Source organism: Bufo bufo, chromosome 7 (genome assembly GCF_905171765.1).
Source record: "Bufo bufo chromosome 7, aBufBuf1.1, whole genome shotgun sequence".
Lineage (NCBI taxonomy): Eukaryota > Metazoa > Chordata > Amphibia > Anura > Bufonidae > Bufo > Bufo bufo.
In genome coordinates this window covers 14,388,649-14,409,035 of record NC_053395.1, presented here as the reverse complement: position 1 = coordinate 14,409,035, position 20,387 = coordinate 14,388,649, and the positions used below count along the sequence as shown (strand labels likewise).

The 20,387-nt window shown below is 42.6% G+C and overlaps 1 protein-coding gene across 1 annotated transcript in view; it reads right to left on the bottom strand.

Moving 5' to 3' along the window:
- Nucleotides 1–2,592: 2,592 nt before the first annotated feature.
- Nucleotides 2,593–20,387, bottom strand: part of LOC121008695 — a 99,034-nt gene continuing 81,239 nt past the window's right edge. Inside the window, exons 3-11 of the mRNA XM_040441392.1 lie at nt 18,603–18,902; nt 16,113–16,397; nt 15,730–15,837; nt 14,489–14,809; nt 8,645–8,986; nt 7,971–8,276; nt 5,795–6,130; nt 3,507–3,800; nt 2,593–2,972 (exon numbers count right to left, since the gene is read on the bottom strand). Coding sequence (XP_040297326.1) covers nt 2,593–2,972; nt 3,507–3,800; nt 5,795–6,130; nt 7,971–8,276; nt 8,645–8,986; nt 14,489–14,809; nt 15,730–15,837; nt 16,113–16,397; nt 18,603–18,902 — 2,672 coding nt within the window. The remainder of the gene's footprint in view (nt 2,973–3,506; nt 3,801–5,794; nt 6,131–7,970; nt 8,277–8,644; nt 8,987–14,488; nt 14,810–15,729; nt 15,838–16,112; nt 16,398–18,602; nt 18,903–20,387) is intronic.

Genomic DNA, 20,387 nt, shown 5'->3' with positions numbered 1-20,387 from the left:
GAGCATGCTTTCAGGGTACGTTAATGACCAAACTGTACCAGCTGTATGGGATCGAATGCTCCTGCACCACTCCATATCACCCACAAGGAAAAGGGGCGTGCGACCGCTTTAATCGCACCATGCTTCAGATGCTGCATACTCTGGAAGACAGCCAAAAAGCTCAGTGGCCCACGTACCTACCTGAATTGATGTGGGCCTACAACAGGGTACACAGTACCACTGGATACTCTCCACATATGCTCATGTTTGGAAGAGCCGGACGGGAGATTGAAGATCTTCACATGCCTAACCCGATGGAGCCCCCACCGAGAAGTACCACCGCGTGGGTGCAGGAGCACCGCCGCCGGCTGAGAGCGGTTCACAAGGTTGTGGAGGAGCGCCTGGGACAGGTGGTACACCCTAACCCAAGACCAGTGCAGAAAGATGGGAATGCCCCGGGTGATCGGGTGATGGTTAAAGCCAAACGGCCGTCTGGGAAGTTGGATGGACAGTGGGAGGCGGTTCCATACACGGTGAAGAGAAGGATAGACCCCGCTATTCCAGTCTATGAGGTAGAGCCAGTAGGGACAGGGGGACGCTCACAAAACTTGCACCGTAATATGTTGCGACATTGCAATTTTGATGAGCCGGTGTGCATGGAGGAGGTGCCTCCTCACGCTTAGAGTATGGAGGAAAGTCCCTCAGATGAGGAAGAGGAGGAATGGTGGGTTGTCCCTGCCCAGGTGTCCACGGAGGTTCCAGCCATGGCAGGTTTGCCACACAGGTGCAATGCTGAGCAGTCAACAGCTCCTCCCTTGTCAAATATGCCCGACGTCCCCAGTATTTCTGAGCCCCTCAATAGGCGAGGCCCAATGCTGGTGTGCCTCCACAGCGCTATGCACAAGATTAGTTTGTATGGGGGGAGTTGCAGAGGACGACAACCTCTAGTGGGGTCGCATGTGAGATTGTGAGCCAGCTCTCTCTTGTTCAAAGTTTGTATATAATTGTTATTTGGCATTTCTGCCACTAGATGCCACTGTTTCGCAGTTACAACCAGTACACTCTGGGATTTGAATATGTAAAACAGATGATGCCTCTTGCAGACTGTTTTTGTGAGGAGAACCAGGAAGTGAAGGTGCTGACATCTTGAGAGGATTGTGTGTGAAGGAGGCCACACGGTTACATCCTGGCTGCAGGGAGTCTAATAGTGACCGTAGTCGCGGAAAGGAGAGACTTATCGCTGCTTACTATTTGATCCTGCTTGTTGGAGAAAGGATTGCTTCCAGGAAGGCTGCTGTGAGCTGTGTAGTGAAACATCATCTACCTCGGCAATGCTGCATTTGTGTAAAGGGACCTGTGGCTAATACAGAAGGGACTCAGGTCAGTGAACCCGTGTATGCTTTATGTTGCATCAGGGACTCCAGTACCAGAAACCAAGTTTAGGCCTGCAAGTAGTTAGATAGATAGGGTTCTATTTTTGCTAGACTGCACCGAAATTGTTCTGCAGCGCGGTAACAACTTGCAGGCTCTGCTGTGTCCGCCACCGGCTAGGTTTGTCCTCTTTTGCGACACAGCACGACTTGTAGGCTCTGTTGTGTGCGCCACCGGTCTAGGCCTGGTGAGCGGAGGGACACTGACTGGGGGAGGGAGTCTGGAATACGAGATATTCTGGGTGTCTTTATATTGTTGTGTTATTACTACTGTTAAAGTAAAGTTTCAGTTCTTGCATAAAAAGCAGGTGTCTGTGTTGCTTTTCTCGTCTGGGACTTTGCTGTATCCTGGGGAGCCCACCCCGGTACATGCTTACATCTGTGTAGTTGATGATCCTTCACTAGTCTTCAGTTAGTTCCTTCTTATTCTCTGCTGCCTATTACTATGAAGAGTAAATGGAATAAATCCGGATGGTATTATTCAGATTACATTTTATTTGCTGTATTAGCAGACATTTTCCGCAAAGAAATCCGCACGTAACTTTTTTTTGCATCCAGCAGGTCAGTTGTGGTTGTGGATATCTGTAGTGCAAGAGGAGCAATTCTCAACAAACCTGCTGCATGTCCACCAGGATTTCCACAATGAAATGCACACCATTTGGTCTGAACTCTGCTGTTGTGAATACAGCCGGCCCAGCGAGATTGGCCATATTTTCTTTTGGAGACACAAGTCCTTCAGGTGATATATCATCTCTCCATGTACAGACTTCCTGGTGGACTTGTGATGGGCTTGTGAGGTTCTCCAGTGTAATGAAGTAACAAGAATCGGAGTGACAGCAGAGAGTAGAAGACTACCAGCGGTGCACGGCGAATGACTGCTTTAAAAGAAGGCACCTGGGAGAGATTTCTAGTGAACCTTCAGATGAGCGGGTGTGTACGTCCTACCATCCTTATCTCAAGCTTTTGAATAGGAGCTGCGCAGACCCGTCATGACGCTCTGCAGCAGGTACACCCCGCAGGTGATGTACCTGTATGACGCTCTGCAGCAGGTACACCCCGCAGGATATGTACATGTATGATGCTCTGCAGCAGGTACACCCCGCAGGTGATGTTGGTGACATTTTATAATAAGTATCTAATTAAAAATAATTAGAATTGCACATTTACTTCATATAAGATGTTATTAATGATGTATCAGTTCTACTTGGTAATTACTGGAGAAGGACTCACCATAGACTTGTATTGGTCCTGTAGATTTCTCCACGTGTTGCTCTGAGCTCGGATGCTGCACTGTGCAGATGATCTCTGCTTCATCATGGTCTTGTATGGATGGTCTGACTACCAGGCTGGAGGTACAGGTGTACGTGTTGTCAGGCTGTCTCTCTGCTGTGGTTGTAGTGTCCTCGGTTAGCTTTTCATATCCACTTTTTGTCGTCTTCCTGTACCAGGTCACAGTGAGATCGTTTGGAAAGTACTGAGAGATTTTACACTGTAATCTGGCTTCAGTGTTCACATGGAAAACGGGTTTCTCTATTTCTTCAAAGACCGGACGCCAGGGAAGATCTAGAAAGAAGTCACAGAAAACCGACCGATGAGGGATATTACCGGACGTCACTTGTTAGGATCTGTTCACACCTGTGCTCTTTACTGAGACGTTCTGCTCTGTTATAGGAGAACAACAAGAAAATGGCCGTGCGGGGTCCATTAGACGCCGGACACCAGACCCCATTGACTATAAGGTCAGTTACCCTTCCGCCATGGCGCACAATACTGCAGCGTGCTGGGGGATGGAATCTTCTATGGAGTCTCTAAACTCCTATAATCCCTTTCTCTAATACATACATTTTATAAATCCACAGAATAATGCAAGTACAGATGACTGTGGGGACCGAAAACTATCCTTTACTACAATGTAACAGGGTCGACCTCCAGCTTATCCTACTGTATGTACTACTACTCCCACCAGATCTCTGCAGGAAATCATTCACAGTGCAGATGATGGGGGTCTGGTGGGAACTATCTATGGAGTCAGTGTGGTGCAGGGTGTGACTAGGCCATCAGTGTTCTGTGCGGTGCGGGGTCCTTCTAGGGTTGTACCTGTTACAGGGAGGTCGTGATGCTGAGGAGATGTCAGGGATTCATGCTCCCAAGTCACTCGCACTCCAGAGCGGAAATCTTTCCAGGGAACTGTGCATTCACTTGTAGCATCAAAGGTCTGTTCCTCGTCCGTCTGGATAAGTTTTCTGGTTGAAGGGATTGGTTTATTATCTGCCATATTTTTCCAGGTAATCTTAATACTTGATGGATAAAACTTTAATAAACTCATGGAGCAGGTCACTGTGTCTGATGCACCGGGGGTTAAAGTCACAGGCTTCACCATCTGTGGAGTCACTGGGGGTAAAAGTGATAAATCATGATAACGTAGGAGGAAATTTATCACAAGGGACATTTTTAGTTAAGTTAGTTTTGCCAAAATCTGCAGTAATTCACTATAATGCAGGCATGCTCAAACTACGGCCCTCCAGCTGTTGCAAAACTACAACTCCCAGCCTGCCCGAACAGCCTACAGCAGGGCATTGTGGGAGTTGTAGTTATACAACAGCTGGAGGGCCGCAGGTTGAGCACGCCTGCTATAATGCACATACACAGCTGAGCCGAACGTGCACGGGGGTCGGGGAAGCCGGGAGAGACTGTCCTGTGGACAACATCTATTGAATTTGTATGAGCAGCTTAACACTAATGTCTTTAGATTTTAATCCACTTTCTACACCGCCCCTTTATTGGATCACAAATGGCCACTTTCACACGGTCAGTATTTTTATCTGTATTTGGCCTCATGCACATGGCCGTTGGGCAGCCGTGGCCGTATTGCAGCCCGCAAATGGCTGGTCGACAATCCACGGCCGCCGGCCGTGTGCACTCCGCATCACGGATGCGGACCCATTCACTTGAATGGGTCCGCAATTCCAGAGATGCGGAACGGAGTCACGGAACGGAGCACCGGAAGCACTACGGAGTGCTTCCATGGTGTTTCTTTCTGTGGTTCCGCACCGCAAAAAAAATGACATGTCATATTTTTTCACGGTGCGGACATACCATGGACCGAATGGGTCCGGCCCGCTGCACGGATGTTGCCCGTGCATTGAGGACCACAATTGCGGTCCCCAAATACACGGAATGGCCGCACAACGCCCTTGTGCATGAGGCCTCTGTGAGCTAATTCCAGGAGTAGGTACAAAATCCAGATGAGAATCATTTCCATCCTACTTGGATAACAAATAGTGATTTCAAATTCTGACTGAACACCGACCATGTGAAGGTGGACATTGACAAGTTAATAAATCTGGCTACAATCAGCTCCTCGGACTAATCATGTCCTCATTTACCACCTACTTATCAAAACTGAAGTGAGTGGAGTAAAAGGACTAAATGTGGCAACATTTTTGCTTAACAGTGTTTTCTAAGATTTAAACACCGATGACTTATCCTCTAGACAGGTCATCAGTATCAGATTGGTGGGCGTCTAATGCCCGGGACCCCCGCCGATCGGCTGTTTGAGAATGTACCAGAGCTCCTGTGAGCGCCGTGGCCTTTCCTTGCTCACCAAGCACAGCGCCGTACATTGTATAGTGCGCCTAGGCCATGTGACCAATAAACGTGACGTCACATGGCCTAGGGAAGGCTGCGAGAAAGCCATGGCGCTACTGTGAGCCCTGCCGTCTTCTCAAACAGCTGATCAGCGGGAGTCCCGGGTGTCCTGAGGGGAAGATTTTTTGGACTTAATTTATATTTTTCAACCCCCAATGATTAATTTATCCCCGTATGGCCTTCCGGTCTCTGCACTTAGCAGTCATTTTCTTTATTTTAAATGTTTAATCAGAAAAATACCTATTGTTTTTATGCTAAACGCATATTTTATAAAGATTTGGTTTGATTTTCTCTATTTCTTTATAAATTTAACAAATCATCCTTCATTTTCATCCCGACCATTGAGCTTCATAATAGGCTGACACGTTCTGTTCTGCACTTCTTAGCAGTCACCTCATTATCACAAGCAGGATTGCAATGACCATTACCAACTCTATTAGGGTTCATTCACACGATTGCATTCCTGGGTCCGCATCCGTTCTGCAATTTTCTTCAATGAGTGCGGACCCAATCATTTTAATGGGTCCGCAAAAGATGTAGACGGGACACTGTGTGCTGTCCTCATCAGTAGTTCTGTTCCGCGGCGCCGCAAAAAAGATAGAGCGTGTCCTATTCTTGTCCAATAGGCATTTCTCTCATAGGACCGGCCATGTGCGGACCGCAAAACAGTTACGGACACGTGAATGCACCCTTGTACATATATGATTTTAAACGTTTGTATAAATCACTTTACTCACCCCTCTTCGTTGCTTTCTTTGTGCTCCATTCTATTGGATCCTTTAGGCTAGGATGTGAAACTTTGCAGATAAATTCGAGGTCTTCAGGCTCTGACTGAGCCATGAATGATAAGGAGGCTGAGCAGGAGCACAGGGTATCAGCAGTTCTCTCCGGTTTCTTAGACATGTTGTAAGTTCCATCCATACACTGTGTTACAGATTCCCCAACCTTCTCGTACCAGTTCACCGTCAAGTTATCAGGGAAAAACATTGAGATTTTGCAAGTGACTGCAGTCTGTTCGCCCATTTGCAGAATCAGAGGAGTCATTTCCACAATTCTTGGACGCCAAGGAAAATCTAGGAAATATTAGTGTTAGATGTAGAGAATGTTCTCGCATAAGACGATGCAGTAACATCAAGACAATCTGCTTGAGATTTTCATTTGGAAAAAGTGTGTGGAAACACATGAGATAATTGCCTGCTACCTTTTTCTTATTTTTTTTTTACATTTTTGCTGTAGGTTGAATTTCTTTAAAGGGGTTGGCCACTTTTTGGCTTCTGTTGACTGATGTGTTAGTAAATGCTGTATACTGTAGTCATATTGCAAATATAACCTTTTTGATATTTTGTACCATATGCCCCTTGTTGGCCAAGTCTTTTGGGCGGACAACACAGAGGTCCTGTCCATATAATGGCTGCTGGTGGAGGGTCATGGGACTAGACAAATCCCCCCCCCCCAGTCTCCTCATTTAACATATACTGCACCTGCCATCTGCACTTGGGAGTTTAGAGCCGGAGGATTGTGTTTGAACGGAGGAGACTGAGTGATGTGTCTGGTGACACGACCCTTCATCAGTGGCCATCTTATGGACAGGACCGCTATACTTTCGGCACAGAATATTTGCCCAAGAAGGGGACATGGCAAATATAAATCTGCCTCCCCCTCCCTTAACTGATTTCTAATTTAACCCACCAAAACACTCGTAAACCTCCAGTTTACAAATAATTAGTACTTGATTGAATATGATACATACACATATTAAAAATTCATAAGAAAGAATAGCAGCAAATATCAACCCAAAGGAGGATACGGAGGGGGCAGCAGAGTCCGTCCCCCACACTCCATAAGCACCCAAGGCAATGGCTCTCACCATAATGATACACGATAACGGGGCCATACAACCTACCCAAAGCTTAACTATAATCACAGCAATGTAGAAACCCATTGCACTTCAGTACAGACCAATACAGTAGCGTGTATCATGAATAGTATAAGCACAACCATCAAGCCATACCGAATGTGGGAACGTGACTCTCCAGCCGCCTCCACCCAACGCCGTTTCGCCAACCAGGCTTCTTTTAATCTGTTGGGAGCTCGGTGGGGGATGGAGGTCACAGTGGTAGAGTAGCTCTACAAAGCACTTTTACCATCTACAGTATGTCCTGTCTGTTGCTCTTGTAGAACAACGGCCCATTGTGACCATAGAATCTCAGGTTTAGACACTGAAATTAAATAATACGTGTGACACCTTTAATAACGCACGGCCATTAACAATAATGACATGGCCACAACCCGACCTTATCACAGCCGCTCTGTGTGGCCGTACCCCAAGAAAGAAAAGGAAGAAAGAACATACCTGTCAACAAGACCATTAATGTTCATGGGTATGGAAAGAAGGGTGCTCACAAATAAACTTAACATTGTAATAATCAGCGACTTCCATCGTTAGTATGCTCAGAATTCTCCAACACTCTGCATATTTATATGGATAAACGATGGAAAGATAAACTTTGCCCATTACAACGTGAATGTATAATGTAGGTATAAAACACTCCTGACTGCTCAGCATCCTAAGGTAGCTGGAACAGAAGCCTCACCGTTCAGTGATCTGCCATCACCGCAAGATGTAGCTGAACAAAAAATACTGGGATAGTTATAGTCGGGTTATTGGAAATGTATGGATTGCTGACAGAAGAGTTTTCTACGGCTGCTGTGTAGTGTAATACATAGAGGCTGCAGAAGCCAAAAGGATGGACGCGTTTTTATAAGAACCTAATACCAAAATGTATTAGCCCCAAAATGCATAAAAATCAATAATATGTAAAATATGGCTCTGAAGGTTTCTTTAAACCCCTCTTTTTTTTAATGCAGAGTTGTCAGGAGGATCATGTACGCGCACCGAGTTCACCGTCTCACCTGCATCTCTTACAGACATCTCTCTGCTTTCTGCCCGCTCCATTGTTTTATGTTTCCATGTCACTTTCATTTTAAAATCCACGTCGTTAAAGCTCTGCCCGGGGATTGTACACCTTGTAGTAATGGAGAAGGTGCCTTCAGGATTTTCAGCGGCACATTCAACTGACGGCCTCTTCTCCTGGGATTGACCATCGCTCCATGTGATGCTTATGTCTTTAGGATAAAACTTTAGAAGAGATAAAGCTGCTATCACATCTCCGGAGTCACTGATGGAAAGCTGTATGGGATGGTCGAGTGTAGGTTTTACTGAAAGAGAGAAGAACTAAAGTGTAAATCATCAGTAAGTCATCAGTAATACACAGACGGTCATCGGATGCAGGATCTGCATTTAAATGATGTCTAATATCTCTTTTTGGAAGTAACATAGTAACATAGTACATAAGGCCGAAAAAAGACATTTGTCCATACAGTTCGGCCTGTTATCTTGCAAGTTGATCCAGAGGAAGGAAAAAAAAAACAACTGCCATACTAGTGCACGCTAGGCTGAGTACCAGTGCTATAAGGTCATAGTGATGGCAGGTCCTTCATGGTATAAAGTGAATAGACACTGCAGCTCTTGACGGCTGGAGATGACACTGGTGCGGATCTTACTCGGAGGATCAGCCTGAACTCACCGCACACTTGTATCTGTCCTGTGCTCCTCTCCGCCGGCTGCTCCAGGCTGGGATGTGCGACTCTACAGATGATCTCTGCGCCTTGATCCTCCAGCGATGGGGTGAGCAGTAGACATGCTGTGCAGGTAAATGTCTTGTCACGCTGCTTCTGTGACGTGTGAGGTGTAATCTTGTATTTCTCAGACGTCTTCATTATTTCCTCATTACCCTTTACTTTCTTAATCCAGTTCACAGTGAGATTATCGGGGTAAAAACGTGAGATTGTGCACTGGAGCTGCGTCTGGCTGTTCAGCGTCAGATTTGGTGTCAATATTTCCCCCAGTTCTGGAGAAGACATTAAATCTGCAAAAAGAAAACTTATCAGATGCTTCTTTACACATTCATACACAACAGTTGTGTTATTGATGTGATTTTTTAATTCGTCATCATTTGGGTGAAATCAATGTACTGTGTATCTAAGTGCAGGGCCGTATTTATAGCATCTTGGGTGTCTCAGCAGTTACAGCACATCAAGAAGAATACATTAGAGCTTATACAATTGTATGGACTTAGTCTGTCACTCAGTAGTTAAAATCAATCAGTAGTGCTGGAAAATGTCACCATGTAGCCCAGGCCCATCATTTTTTTCAAATGTTGAACCCTTGTCTATGTACAGCCTTGAGTTTCTCTTGTATAAGGATCTGAATTTTCATTCTGTGCCATCAGGCAGCTTAGTTGACGGCCCCTACTATTAACCCGTATAGAACCCTCACCGTACATTTACGGCGCTGGTCGACGTGACTTAAGGACCGGTGCCGTACATGTACGGCGGGCTGATCGGGCGGGTGCAGGAGCTGCACCCACCCGATCAGCGGCACAGATCTGGCAGTCACTGACAGGCGGTCCCCGGCTGCATCGGTGAAAACACCTATCCCGGCGTATTAACCCCTTGTATGCAGCAGTCAAAGCTGACCGTGGCATGCAGAGGGTTTGCGGAGGGTACCGGTGCCCTCTGCATCTCCATCGGGTCCCAACGCTGCAGTGACGGGTACCCGATGGCAGAGAAGGCAAGCCCGATGCCTTCCATAGGCATCGTATCTTTCCTTCTACGGAAGCCTGTAAGATCCAGCACCTTAGGCTGGGTCTCACAGGAAGGCTGTCAGCATAAAAAGATGCATGTTGTATTGTAATGCATTGCAGAGGGGATCAGACCCCAGAAGTTGAAGTCCCAGAGTGAGACAAAAAAAAGTGTTTTTCATAATAAAAAAAATGAAGTTTCAAGTAAAAAATATATATATATTTCCATAATAAAACACCTAAGATTGTAAAAAACAAAAACAAAAAAAAGACAGACATATTCGGTATTGCCGCGTCCGTAACAACCGGCTCTTTAAAAATATTACATTATCCACCTCCTGATCTGAACGCCGTAGAAAAAAATAAAAAAAAAACTGTGCTAAAACAATAAAAAAAAAAATTCACCTTGCATCACAAAAAGTGCAACACCAAACGATCAAAAAGGTCTATGCCCCCCAAAATAGTACCAATCAAACTCTTACCTCATCCTGCAAAAAATAAGCCTCTACATTAAAAAAAAAGAAAAATCGGGCAAAAAAAAAAAAAAAACATGGCCTCAGGTGAACACCGTTAAAAAAAATTAAAATGTTGTCAAAAAAGCTATTTTTTTTGTCACCTTACTTTACAAATAGTGTAATACCAATCGATCAAATTATCATATGCACCCCAAAATAGTACCAATCAAACTGTCATCTCATCCTGCAAAAAATGAGACCCTACATAAGACAAAAAACTTTGCTCTCAGAATATGGAGGACACTAAAACATGATTTTATATTTTTTTGTTTCAAAAATTCTTTTATTGTGTAAAACTTAAATAAATAAAAAAGTATACATATTAGGTATCGCCACATCCATAACGACCTGTTGTATACAAATATCATATGACCTAACCCCTCAGGTGGACACTGTAAAATAATAGAATAAAAACTGTCAAAGCTATTTTTTGTCATCTTACATCACAAAAAGTGTAATACCAAGCGAGCAAAAAGTCATATGCACCCCAAATTGTACCAATCAAACTGTCATCTTGTCCCACAAAAAATGAGACCCTACATAAGACAGTCGAACAAAAAATAAATTATGTTTCAAAAATGTTTTTATTGTGTAAAACTTAAATAAATAAAAAAAGTATACATAATAGGTATCGCCACGTCCATAACAACCTGCTGTATAAAAATATCACATGAACTAACCCCTCAGGTGGACACCGTAAATTTTTTGTCACCTTACATACCAATCGATCAAAAAGTCACATGCACCCCAAAATAGAACCAAACTGTCATCTCGTCCTGCAAAAAGTGAGACCCTACCTAAGACAATCGCCCGCCCCCCCCCCCAAAAAAATAAAATATGGCTTTCAGAAAAACAACCAAAAAAAGTAGTGTATTTAGTATTGTCGCGTCCGTAACAACCTGCTCTATAAAAATTGCACATGATCTAACCTGTCAGATGAACATTGTAAATAATAAAAAATAAAAACGGTGCCAAAACAGCTATGTTATGTTACCTTGGCTTACAAAAAGTATAATATAGAGCAACCAAAAATCATATGTACCCTAAAATAGTACCAACAAAACTGCCACCTTATCCCGTAGTTTCTAAAATTGGATCACATTTTTGGAGTTTCTACTCTAGGGGTACATCATGGGGGCTTCAAATGTTACATGGCAAATTAAAATTATCCCAGTGAAATCTGCCTTCCAAAAACCACATGGCGTTCCTTTCCTTCTGCGCCCTGCCGTGTGCCCGTACAGCAGTTTACGACCACATATGGGGTGTTTCTGTAAACTACAGAATCAGGGTAATAAATATTGAGTTTTGTTTGGCTGTTAACCCTTGCTTTGTTACTGGATTAAAATGGAAAATCTGCCAAAAAAGTGAAATTCTGAAATTTCAATTACATTTTCCTTTAATTCTTGTAGAACACCTCAAGGGTTAACAAAGTTTGAATACCTTGAGGGGTCTAGTTTCAAAAATGGGGTCATTTATGGGTGATTTCTACAATGTAAGCCCCACAAACTGCCTTCAGACCTGAAGTGGGTTTTGGAAATTTTCCTGAAAAATTTCAAGATTTGCTTCTAAACTTCTTTAAGCCTTCTAACGAGCCCAAAAAATAAAATGGAATTCACATAATTATCCAGACATAAAGTAGACATATGGGAAATGTAAAGTAATAACTATTATATGAGGTATCACTATCTGTTTTAAAAGCAGAGAAATTGAAAATTGGAAAGTTGCTAATTTTTCCAATTTCTTTGTAAATTTATTATTATTTTTTTTAAATAAAAATTACAAATATTGACTTAAATTTTCCACTGTCATGAAGTACAAAGTGTCACGAGAAAACAGTATCAGAATGGCTTGGATAAGTAAAAACATTCCAAAGTCAAATTTCCAAAAAACGGCCTGGTCCTTAAAGTGAAAAATGGTAGGGTCCTGAAGGGGTTAAAATATGGGGGTCATGTGTTCAGAGGACTAGTTACTTGGTACAGCAATTATGGTTACTTTTATAATTTTTTGATGTTTTTGCCCCATCAAAGTCTTCTAACCACGTGTTTTTGATTCATTGGATAAAAAACTTTGTTTTGATATGTATTATTATTGGGCATTGTGTTTTTTATTCTCTAAATCAATCCCATTGCCTAGGACACCAGGATCTATAAATACGGACCTTTCCGAATGGTCAAAAATTGTGTACTTCACAACGTCTTGATATATTCTTATAACGGTCGGAGCTCAATGTCTATGCTAGAAATCCAAATTCCCTGGATAGACATAGATGTCAAAAAGTAACTGGAAAACTGGTTATTGGCAGCCTCTGCCATTAGGTGGAATGAGAGCTTATTGCCAACTAATTATTGAATTCATTATATAAGAATATGCGCTCAGCTCCCTCTTATGGTAGGCGCAGATGCAAGACTTTCTAGATTAATTTGAAGCATTAGGGTATGTCCACAGCCTGTTTCTGCAGCCTAAATCAAAAGTGTATAATAAAAACAGGGAAAGTATAGGTCAGATACAGCTTGTAACCTTTTTTTAATTTACTTCTGGTTGGCTTCCAAAACTGAATCAGGAAACCTGACCGTGTGGTCGTATGCGTAAAATTTATCTAGGAAGTCTTCCCTAGAATGTGATGGAGCTGTGAGTGATATGGAAGCTGAGTAGTAGAGAGGAGCAAAGTTTTGAAAAATTCAATTTGGCAACTTCGCAGAATTTAGCCAAGAAATTTGATTAGTTAACAATGAATTTGTCACGAATCACTATAAATCAGGAATACCCAGGCCACTCTGCCTTAGGGTGCGGCCACACGGAGCAGCTGCTTTTCATTTAATAATGAAGACCGCACTGTATAGTCCTTCTTTGTTAATAGCCGCGCAAAACCTTTAAAAAGGGGCTGTTGCTGGTATGCGGTTTGGCTGGTTAGATGGGGGCACAATATGCATATTATTGCTGTTCTTGCCTGCAATCTCCTTCAGGTTATTTTACAGTAAACACAGAATATTAATCAGCTCTGGCATACCCTACAGGTGGGAGCCCTTCTTCTGCCATCTGCCTTTCCTCCTTTTCCACATCATCTAATATCACTGAGAATATGTAATCGGGAACATCCAGCTCCTCCTTTCTCTGCATTTTGTTGACTTTTTTTAGGACACAGAAACTTTGAAGGATGATTTGGAAGACTTAAAGCCAGCAAAAGATGAGGATGGTCATCATTAAAATTCGGCCCCCTTAAGGGGTGCAGACTGGATGGAGGAGTAAGTAGGAAGGAGTAAATAAAACTGACACAGCATAAGTCTCCCTGCACTGTCCCTGCAGTCTTCCTATCCTCTCCCTGCACTGTCCCTGCACTCTCCCTTCTCCAATATTTTTCTATACATTTTTTTTCAGCAACAATGTCCCTAGCGTATGAAAACTTGCCACGTCTCTCCCTATGCTCAGCTCACAGGACAATGGCAGAGACCGCGTGGGATAAGGGCTTTATAGGGCTGTGACATCACAGGTGATGGCTTTCTGCAGATTGGCTGGCTGCATGGCATTATGGGTGATCTTGCGTTCCTGGGCTTCTTACTTTCACTTTGCAGCCGCCATTTTAGGAAAAACTGATTTGCTACCACGAAGTGCAAGGAAATTCAGATTTGTTGCGAATCGAAGTTTTCATAAACTTTGGACCAAATTCCACTTCGAATGGTTTGCTTCGCTCAACACTACTGAGCAGGAACCCCAGATATCACCCGTTTTCTCTTGTGTACGGGAAATATTTATTTGACCCATTTTTAGGGATTTCTTCCTTTTCTCTGTGCCCGGTCACATTTACGCTACTTGGTAAAAACTCTGGGGGACAATTATTAGGACTGGCATTTTACATGCCCTTGTTATCTCTGCCCCCCTTGCATGAAAGGTGCACTCCTCTTAATAATTGTAGTGCATCTCTGAAGGTCCATGTCGCAGAACTGAAATCTAAGTCAGCAAGGGAGCCGATGAAGATTTCAGGTATAACCTACGCCAGTTTCCAGGCCTAGATCATAATAAATGTGGCTATACACAAACTGAGCACAAAGCAGGACGCAAACTGCCCAAAAAAATTCACCTTTTTGACACCAGTTGTCTGGCATACAAGGATTGATAAATGTCCCTAACCTTAGCTTGTTTTGCTCATTTGCAGAATGAAAACATTTTGGACATAACGGAAAATAGAAAATCTTTGTGTTAGATGTAGAAAAATATCATCATGTATATGTGTGGTTATACGATGCAGTAATATTATACAGCAGAATGCCGTCCTTACATGTGTTGTCTTTGTTCTGATGAGGCGTCCATTCTTTGTAGGACGGATGCTTCAGTTTCCGGTGAGTCACCGTAGCACGCAGGGTATACTCCTCTCCTGCGTTGACTTTGTCTCTGAGGCTTTCAGTGGTGCTGGTCACATTAAAAGTGCCATCTGGGTTTTCTTGCATGACGTTTGTAGATTCCAGGTTCTGTGGGTTTTTACTTGAAGAAGGTTGAAAGATTTCCCAGGTGACTGAGATTTCTTTGGGGTAAAAATGGTCCACATTCAAAGTGAAGCTGCCGTCTGTCACCTGTGTGATGTTCCTTAGCTTTGGATGGCCTGGAACGAGCAAAACCATAATTTATACTTACACTATACAGAACGGTTAATGTGGAGAACCCTTTGGAGAGATGGCAAATGAAGTTCATTTTGGAAAAATTTTAAGTTTTGTTCTTTGGTCAAGGAAACAAAAGGTATAGTTATGTATGTAATAGTGGAACTTTGGGAAAATCTGTGTAAGACTTGTGGATGTTGGTGGACAGTAATCCTAACTTCAGCAGCCAGTGTCAGATAGCTGCTACCAAGGAGAATAAATAATGTGCATTAAAAGAGGAGGGTGACCACGGGAATTATAGGAATGGGTGGACTGCAGTACAAGATAGGTTATCCGATTTGGGGTTATTTCATTTGGGAAAAGATGGCTTAGGGGCAATCTCTTTACAATGTGAAACACAGTATGTGGGCAGTGTAGAGATCCCTCTAATCTTTTTTTACCTAAACCACTGACTATGATGAGAGGGCATCTTCTACGTCTAAAGGAAAGAAGGTTTCCCTGTCATCATAAACAAGGATTCTTTACTGTAAGAGCAGTGAGACTATCGATCTCTCCGCCACAAGTGGTGATGGTTCATTCATTGTACAGGTCTTTCTTTAAAAATTTAATATCACAGGTTATTTGTACTAGATTTGTGGAGACGGGACGTTGATCCAGGGAGGTATACCAGTTGTCGGATTTGGAGTTGCAAATGAAGCAATTTTGGTAGTAAACTATAGCAATAACAAATTACCCGTCATAAAAACACTATGATCAGTTGAAGGGGTGAGACAAGGTACTAACAGAGATTGATGAGAGTGGATCCTACATTCATCCGGTAAACCTGTTATAACATTCCAATGTTTTATATCAGGGGGTATGATGTGTGTGATTCTAAACCTATATTTATATTCTGAATTCTGATATAATAATATCAATGACTTACGTTTCTGTCTGTATCTATACACATAAAAGAAAATGGTCCCAGCTCCTAATCCAGCAGACAGTAATATAGCGACCGCTACAACGAGAAGTTTGTAATGTGCCTTCAGATCTGAAACAAAAGACACAAAACAAGAAAAGATCATAATATATGATAAAATGTTATAGAAATGGTTCGGCAAGACTTGTAATCTTGCAGTTCTTATCATGCTCGTGTATCGAGTGCTGTAAATTCATGCTCATAAATTGCTAGAATTACTTGATGTTCTCCAACAGGAGTCGTAAGTCAGGAATTGAATTCGACTTGTTGACTTTGGCTCCTGCTCGTTGTTATAATCCAGTGTCATCAGTGGTTTCTAGGCTCATTATTGTCACATTTTCACCCACCTTTCCCCAGTATGATCAGGCTCTTAGCTTCCGGACGTAGTAGGGTTTCATGTTCCACCACACAGGAGACCTCCGTACCCCAGTTCTCCTCTGTTGGCATGAATTGGAGGACAGCTTCCAGGGCTGAGCTGTTAATTCTCCTTGTTTCGGTTTTATCCACAGATGTCCCGTTCAAGAACCAATTCACCACAATGGATTCTGGGTAAAACCCAGAGACGTGACAGACCAATGGCTGTTCTACATTCTTTTTGAAAGCATGAGGAAGGATGTGCACAGTTGGGATAGCTAAAAATGAAGTAAAATTGAGGTTATTTCTTAATATCATAGCTATTATTTTATGAGGACTTCAGGTTTGTAGAAGATATAATTTTCAGGCCTATTCCATTGTGTTGTGCATAGTTGTCACTATAGGTTATGTACCTCATAATTTCTGTAGAAACAGTCCAGACCTGTTGAGAAAGCTACATACCTATACACACCATTATAGGTAGTCAATAATACCTGTGATTACAGCAGCCTCAGCACAGATTCCAGTTGCCAACAGACAGAGTCAAAGAAGTGGTGAATGTTATATGAGATAGAAAGATTGTAGAAACAGTGACCAGAGACCAGGCGGAACCTTTACTATGTCTGCAACATGGCAGACAATTACAGCAACTTCCTGTTCTTTGATTCAGGAGGATGGAGAGGACTGCTGGAGTCTGAAGGTAAAGGCTTCACTAAGGTGCTGCCGGTCTAAGGCTACTTTCACACTAGCGTTGTTAGAATCCGGCAGTTACGTTGCCGGAATCGGCAAACCGTATACAAACGGATATAATTGTTTGCTGGATCGTTTAGACGTATCTGGTGAAATACCAGATTCATCTCACCCAGTATCATCTGGTTTCAAACGGAATGCCATATCTGGTATTTTAATTTTTCAAAGATCAAAGGAACCAATTTCAGATGCAAATTGTACACTGGCTATAAGGGTACTTTCACACTAGCGTTACAAGAATCCGGCAGGCAGTTCCGGATCTGGAAATCCATATGCAAACGGATATATTTTTGATCCGGTATTTAATTTTTTTGACAGCTATAAAGAACTGCGCATGCGCAGACCGGAAAACCGGATCCGGCAATGCAGCAATTTAGGGAACACTTGGTACCGAATCCGGCATTAATACATTTCAATAAAAATTAATGCCGGATCCGGCAAGTGCGGTAGTGTTCCGGGATTTTGTCCGGTTAAATACCGTACAAGGGACGGAACGGAAGACATCCTGATGCATACTGAACGCATTGCTTTCCATTCAGAATGCATTGGGACAAAACTGATGAGTTCTTTTCCGGTATTGAGACCCTTTACCGGATTTGAATACCTGAAAAGAATAATGCTAGTGTGAGAGTACCCTAAGAGGACTGTCAGGTTTTCATTTTTACTAATTACACTAAACTTTAACCACAAACTTAATGTTCGTTAGCAAGGAATGGGTATACTCTAGAGGCTGCTCCACTCTTGGTGACTTTTTTCATGCTCTGGAGTTCAGTACCTTTGGAGTATATGAAATGATTAGAGATATCTCTGGTGTCGATGCCCATGTGAAGTTCACATTGGAAAGTCCACTACTGGCCTTCCAAGTATAGTTCACTACCAAGCAGGTGAAAGGGAATACCTGGAAACAACCGGTCATATATCTGGATGCTAAGAATAATAAAGTCTCTTGGCACGTGATTGATGAAACATCATCTTCAATCTCATGCAAATCCCAAGATAAATATGATAAATTTCAACAACCGTGGTCTCATGGATAGACTATGCCATCCAATCTGACCAATCCCCCTTTCATATTTATTTTTCTGTTTCTTATTTTTCCTTTGATCCTCAAAATTAAAATTACGTATTAGCAAATTTAGAGTATCACATGTTATCAGTAGTATTCTGTCAATCATTTTAACAGTTAATTTCAATTGAGTAAACCTGGATTTATTTAATGTATTCTAAAAAGAAAAGGTTTGCAGGTTCCTTAGTAACTGCAAATAGGAAACTAAAGGGGTTGTGCCATAAGCTATTTCCATCAATTACTCTAGCTCCCATTCCTTCAGATTTACCTCATTTGCAGTTTCCTCTTACCCCCCATGCTTTAATCCTATTTTCTGGTTTTTCATGTGACTGCTGTCCCATCATGCTTCAGGGCAGTGAGATGTGTTCTGACATCAGCAGATCATGTGAAACTTTCCATGACCCCTTGTTCTTACCAGTGGGGCCTCCTATGTCCTACATTTCAAGGCTCTAATGCAGAACCTACAGCAACTGAATATCCAAACAGATCTGCCACGGGGTGCAACGGTAGGCTAATAATGTTTGAAAAAGGCAGTATTGATAAGTGATGTTATTTGGGAAAAGTAAAATAACAGCAATATCAGTTGGGCTGGATACATTTGTATTAGTGGTACAATCCTTTTGTTAAGTCTGAACTCCAGTGCAGCATTCTCATTATACTTAGTTACCTCCATATAAAAGTTGGAACGTTTCTTGGAGAGGTTGCTGAAGAGATTCATGTTGGACTGTACATGAGAAGTTCAGCTTTCTGTCCTCGTCGGTGGGGATGATTGTCACCGAGCTGTTCACATTGTACGTCCTGTCTGGGTTCCTCCAGGGCTCATCTGTAGTGACATCCCTCAGCATCTCCGAGCCCCTGAACCATTTAATACCAAGGTCCACCGGGTAGAATCCAGTGACGGAGCAGCGCATGACGCTCTTATCATTCAGTACAACTGTTTTACCCGTGATTGTCACCTGCGGAGGAGCTGAATCAAAGGAAACACAGGAAATATATTATACATTATGTTTGTTGGTTGTCATAAAAAAATTACTGGACATAAAAGTTGCCTAATGCAACTAGCATAGGGTGTGGGACTTGGAGCTTGAAGCTCCACCAAAGAAAACTATTGATACAACTGTAAGAAGTAAAGGCATTTCTTCTAAGATGTCATCTCAAACATACAAAGACATTCTGGAAATCGTACTGATGGCGACCTCTTTTTGGGAACAGTAAAACATTGGTGTTTACAGAAAATAATGAACAACACCTTTGTGACGATCTGCAGGTCTGTCTGGTCTGGTTTCTTTTACCTTCTGTGATCAGGTCAGACATTTCAGCGTCAGAGATTACATGGCAGCCATTCAAATTAGTGACATCCATGTAACATATCCACCAATGGACAGCGGAAGGCTTGTTTTCAGATCGACACTCCATGCTAGCTCATAGAGGATGGACCTCCTCCATGACGTCCATATTTCTTTTTGAGCATATGGAGAGAACTTTGTTTAACGAGAGATTAATAAACAATAACCAACTCAGATCATAAAAGTGTTTCCAGGCCGTCTTGTGGCATATAGAGAGGGGTCAGCCGCTTGTAAAACAATGGCAAACAGGGACACAGCCATGTATCTCCTAAAAGCTGATCAATGAGGTTCAAACAGCTGCTGCCTCAATATCATCTCGCTGTCTAGGGACTGTCCTTGGTGGACATCCCTTTGGAAATAGGTATGATGAGTAGTGATGAGCGGCAGGGGACATATTCAAATTCGCGATATTTCGTGAATAATCTGTAGAATATTCATCATATATTCGCAAATTCGTGAATTCGCTATTATTTTCTTGATTGCGAAAATCGGCAATGCAATATTTGCGTCAGGCGTGGGTCACTTATGCTACATTTTTTAAGCTATTAGAAGTTTCCTGAGACTGGAGAAAATGGTTGACACGGCAGAACATTAGAATAGCTTTATATGCAGATAGAGTGCTCCAATATATTCGCGATTGCGAAAGAAATCGGCACTAATGATGCGAATATTTTGGCGCAATACGGGCAACTTCACATTTTAACAGGTCTGAGTAGATATTACTGATTGGTGCACTAAGTATTGTTGTGACATCCCAGCACTATGTCTGTAGCATGTATGTATGGACAGCAGAGAAACAGTAATCCCTATCACACTACCTAACACCCTGCACTGGAACCTATCAGCTCCACTATATCACTATCTAACCTACACTGACTATCTCCCACTAACTAACTAACTAACTAACTAACTAACTAACTAACTGTCTAATGTAATGACACAGGAAAGCAGAGAGCACAGCAATAACACTGCTCTCAGATCTGCAAAATACTGCAGACAAGAGCTGCTGGGGAGGTTCTTATATAGTAAGGGGGAGGCAGCTTTCCTATTGGTTGCTAGGGATGTTGCTAAGCTCAGACAAAGACATTGCAGCCTTCTCATTGGCC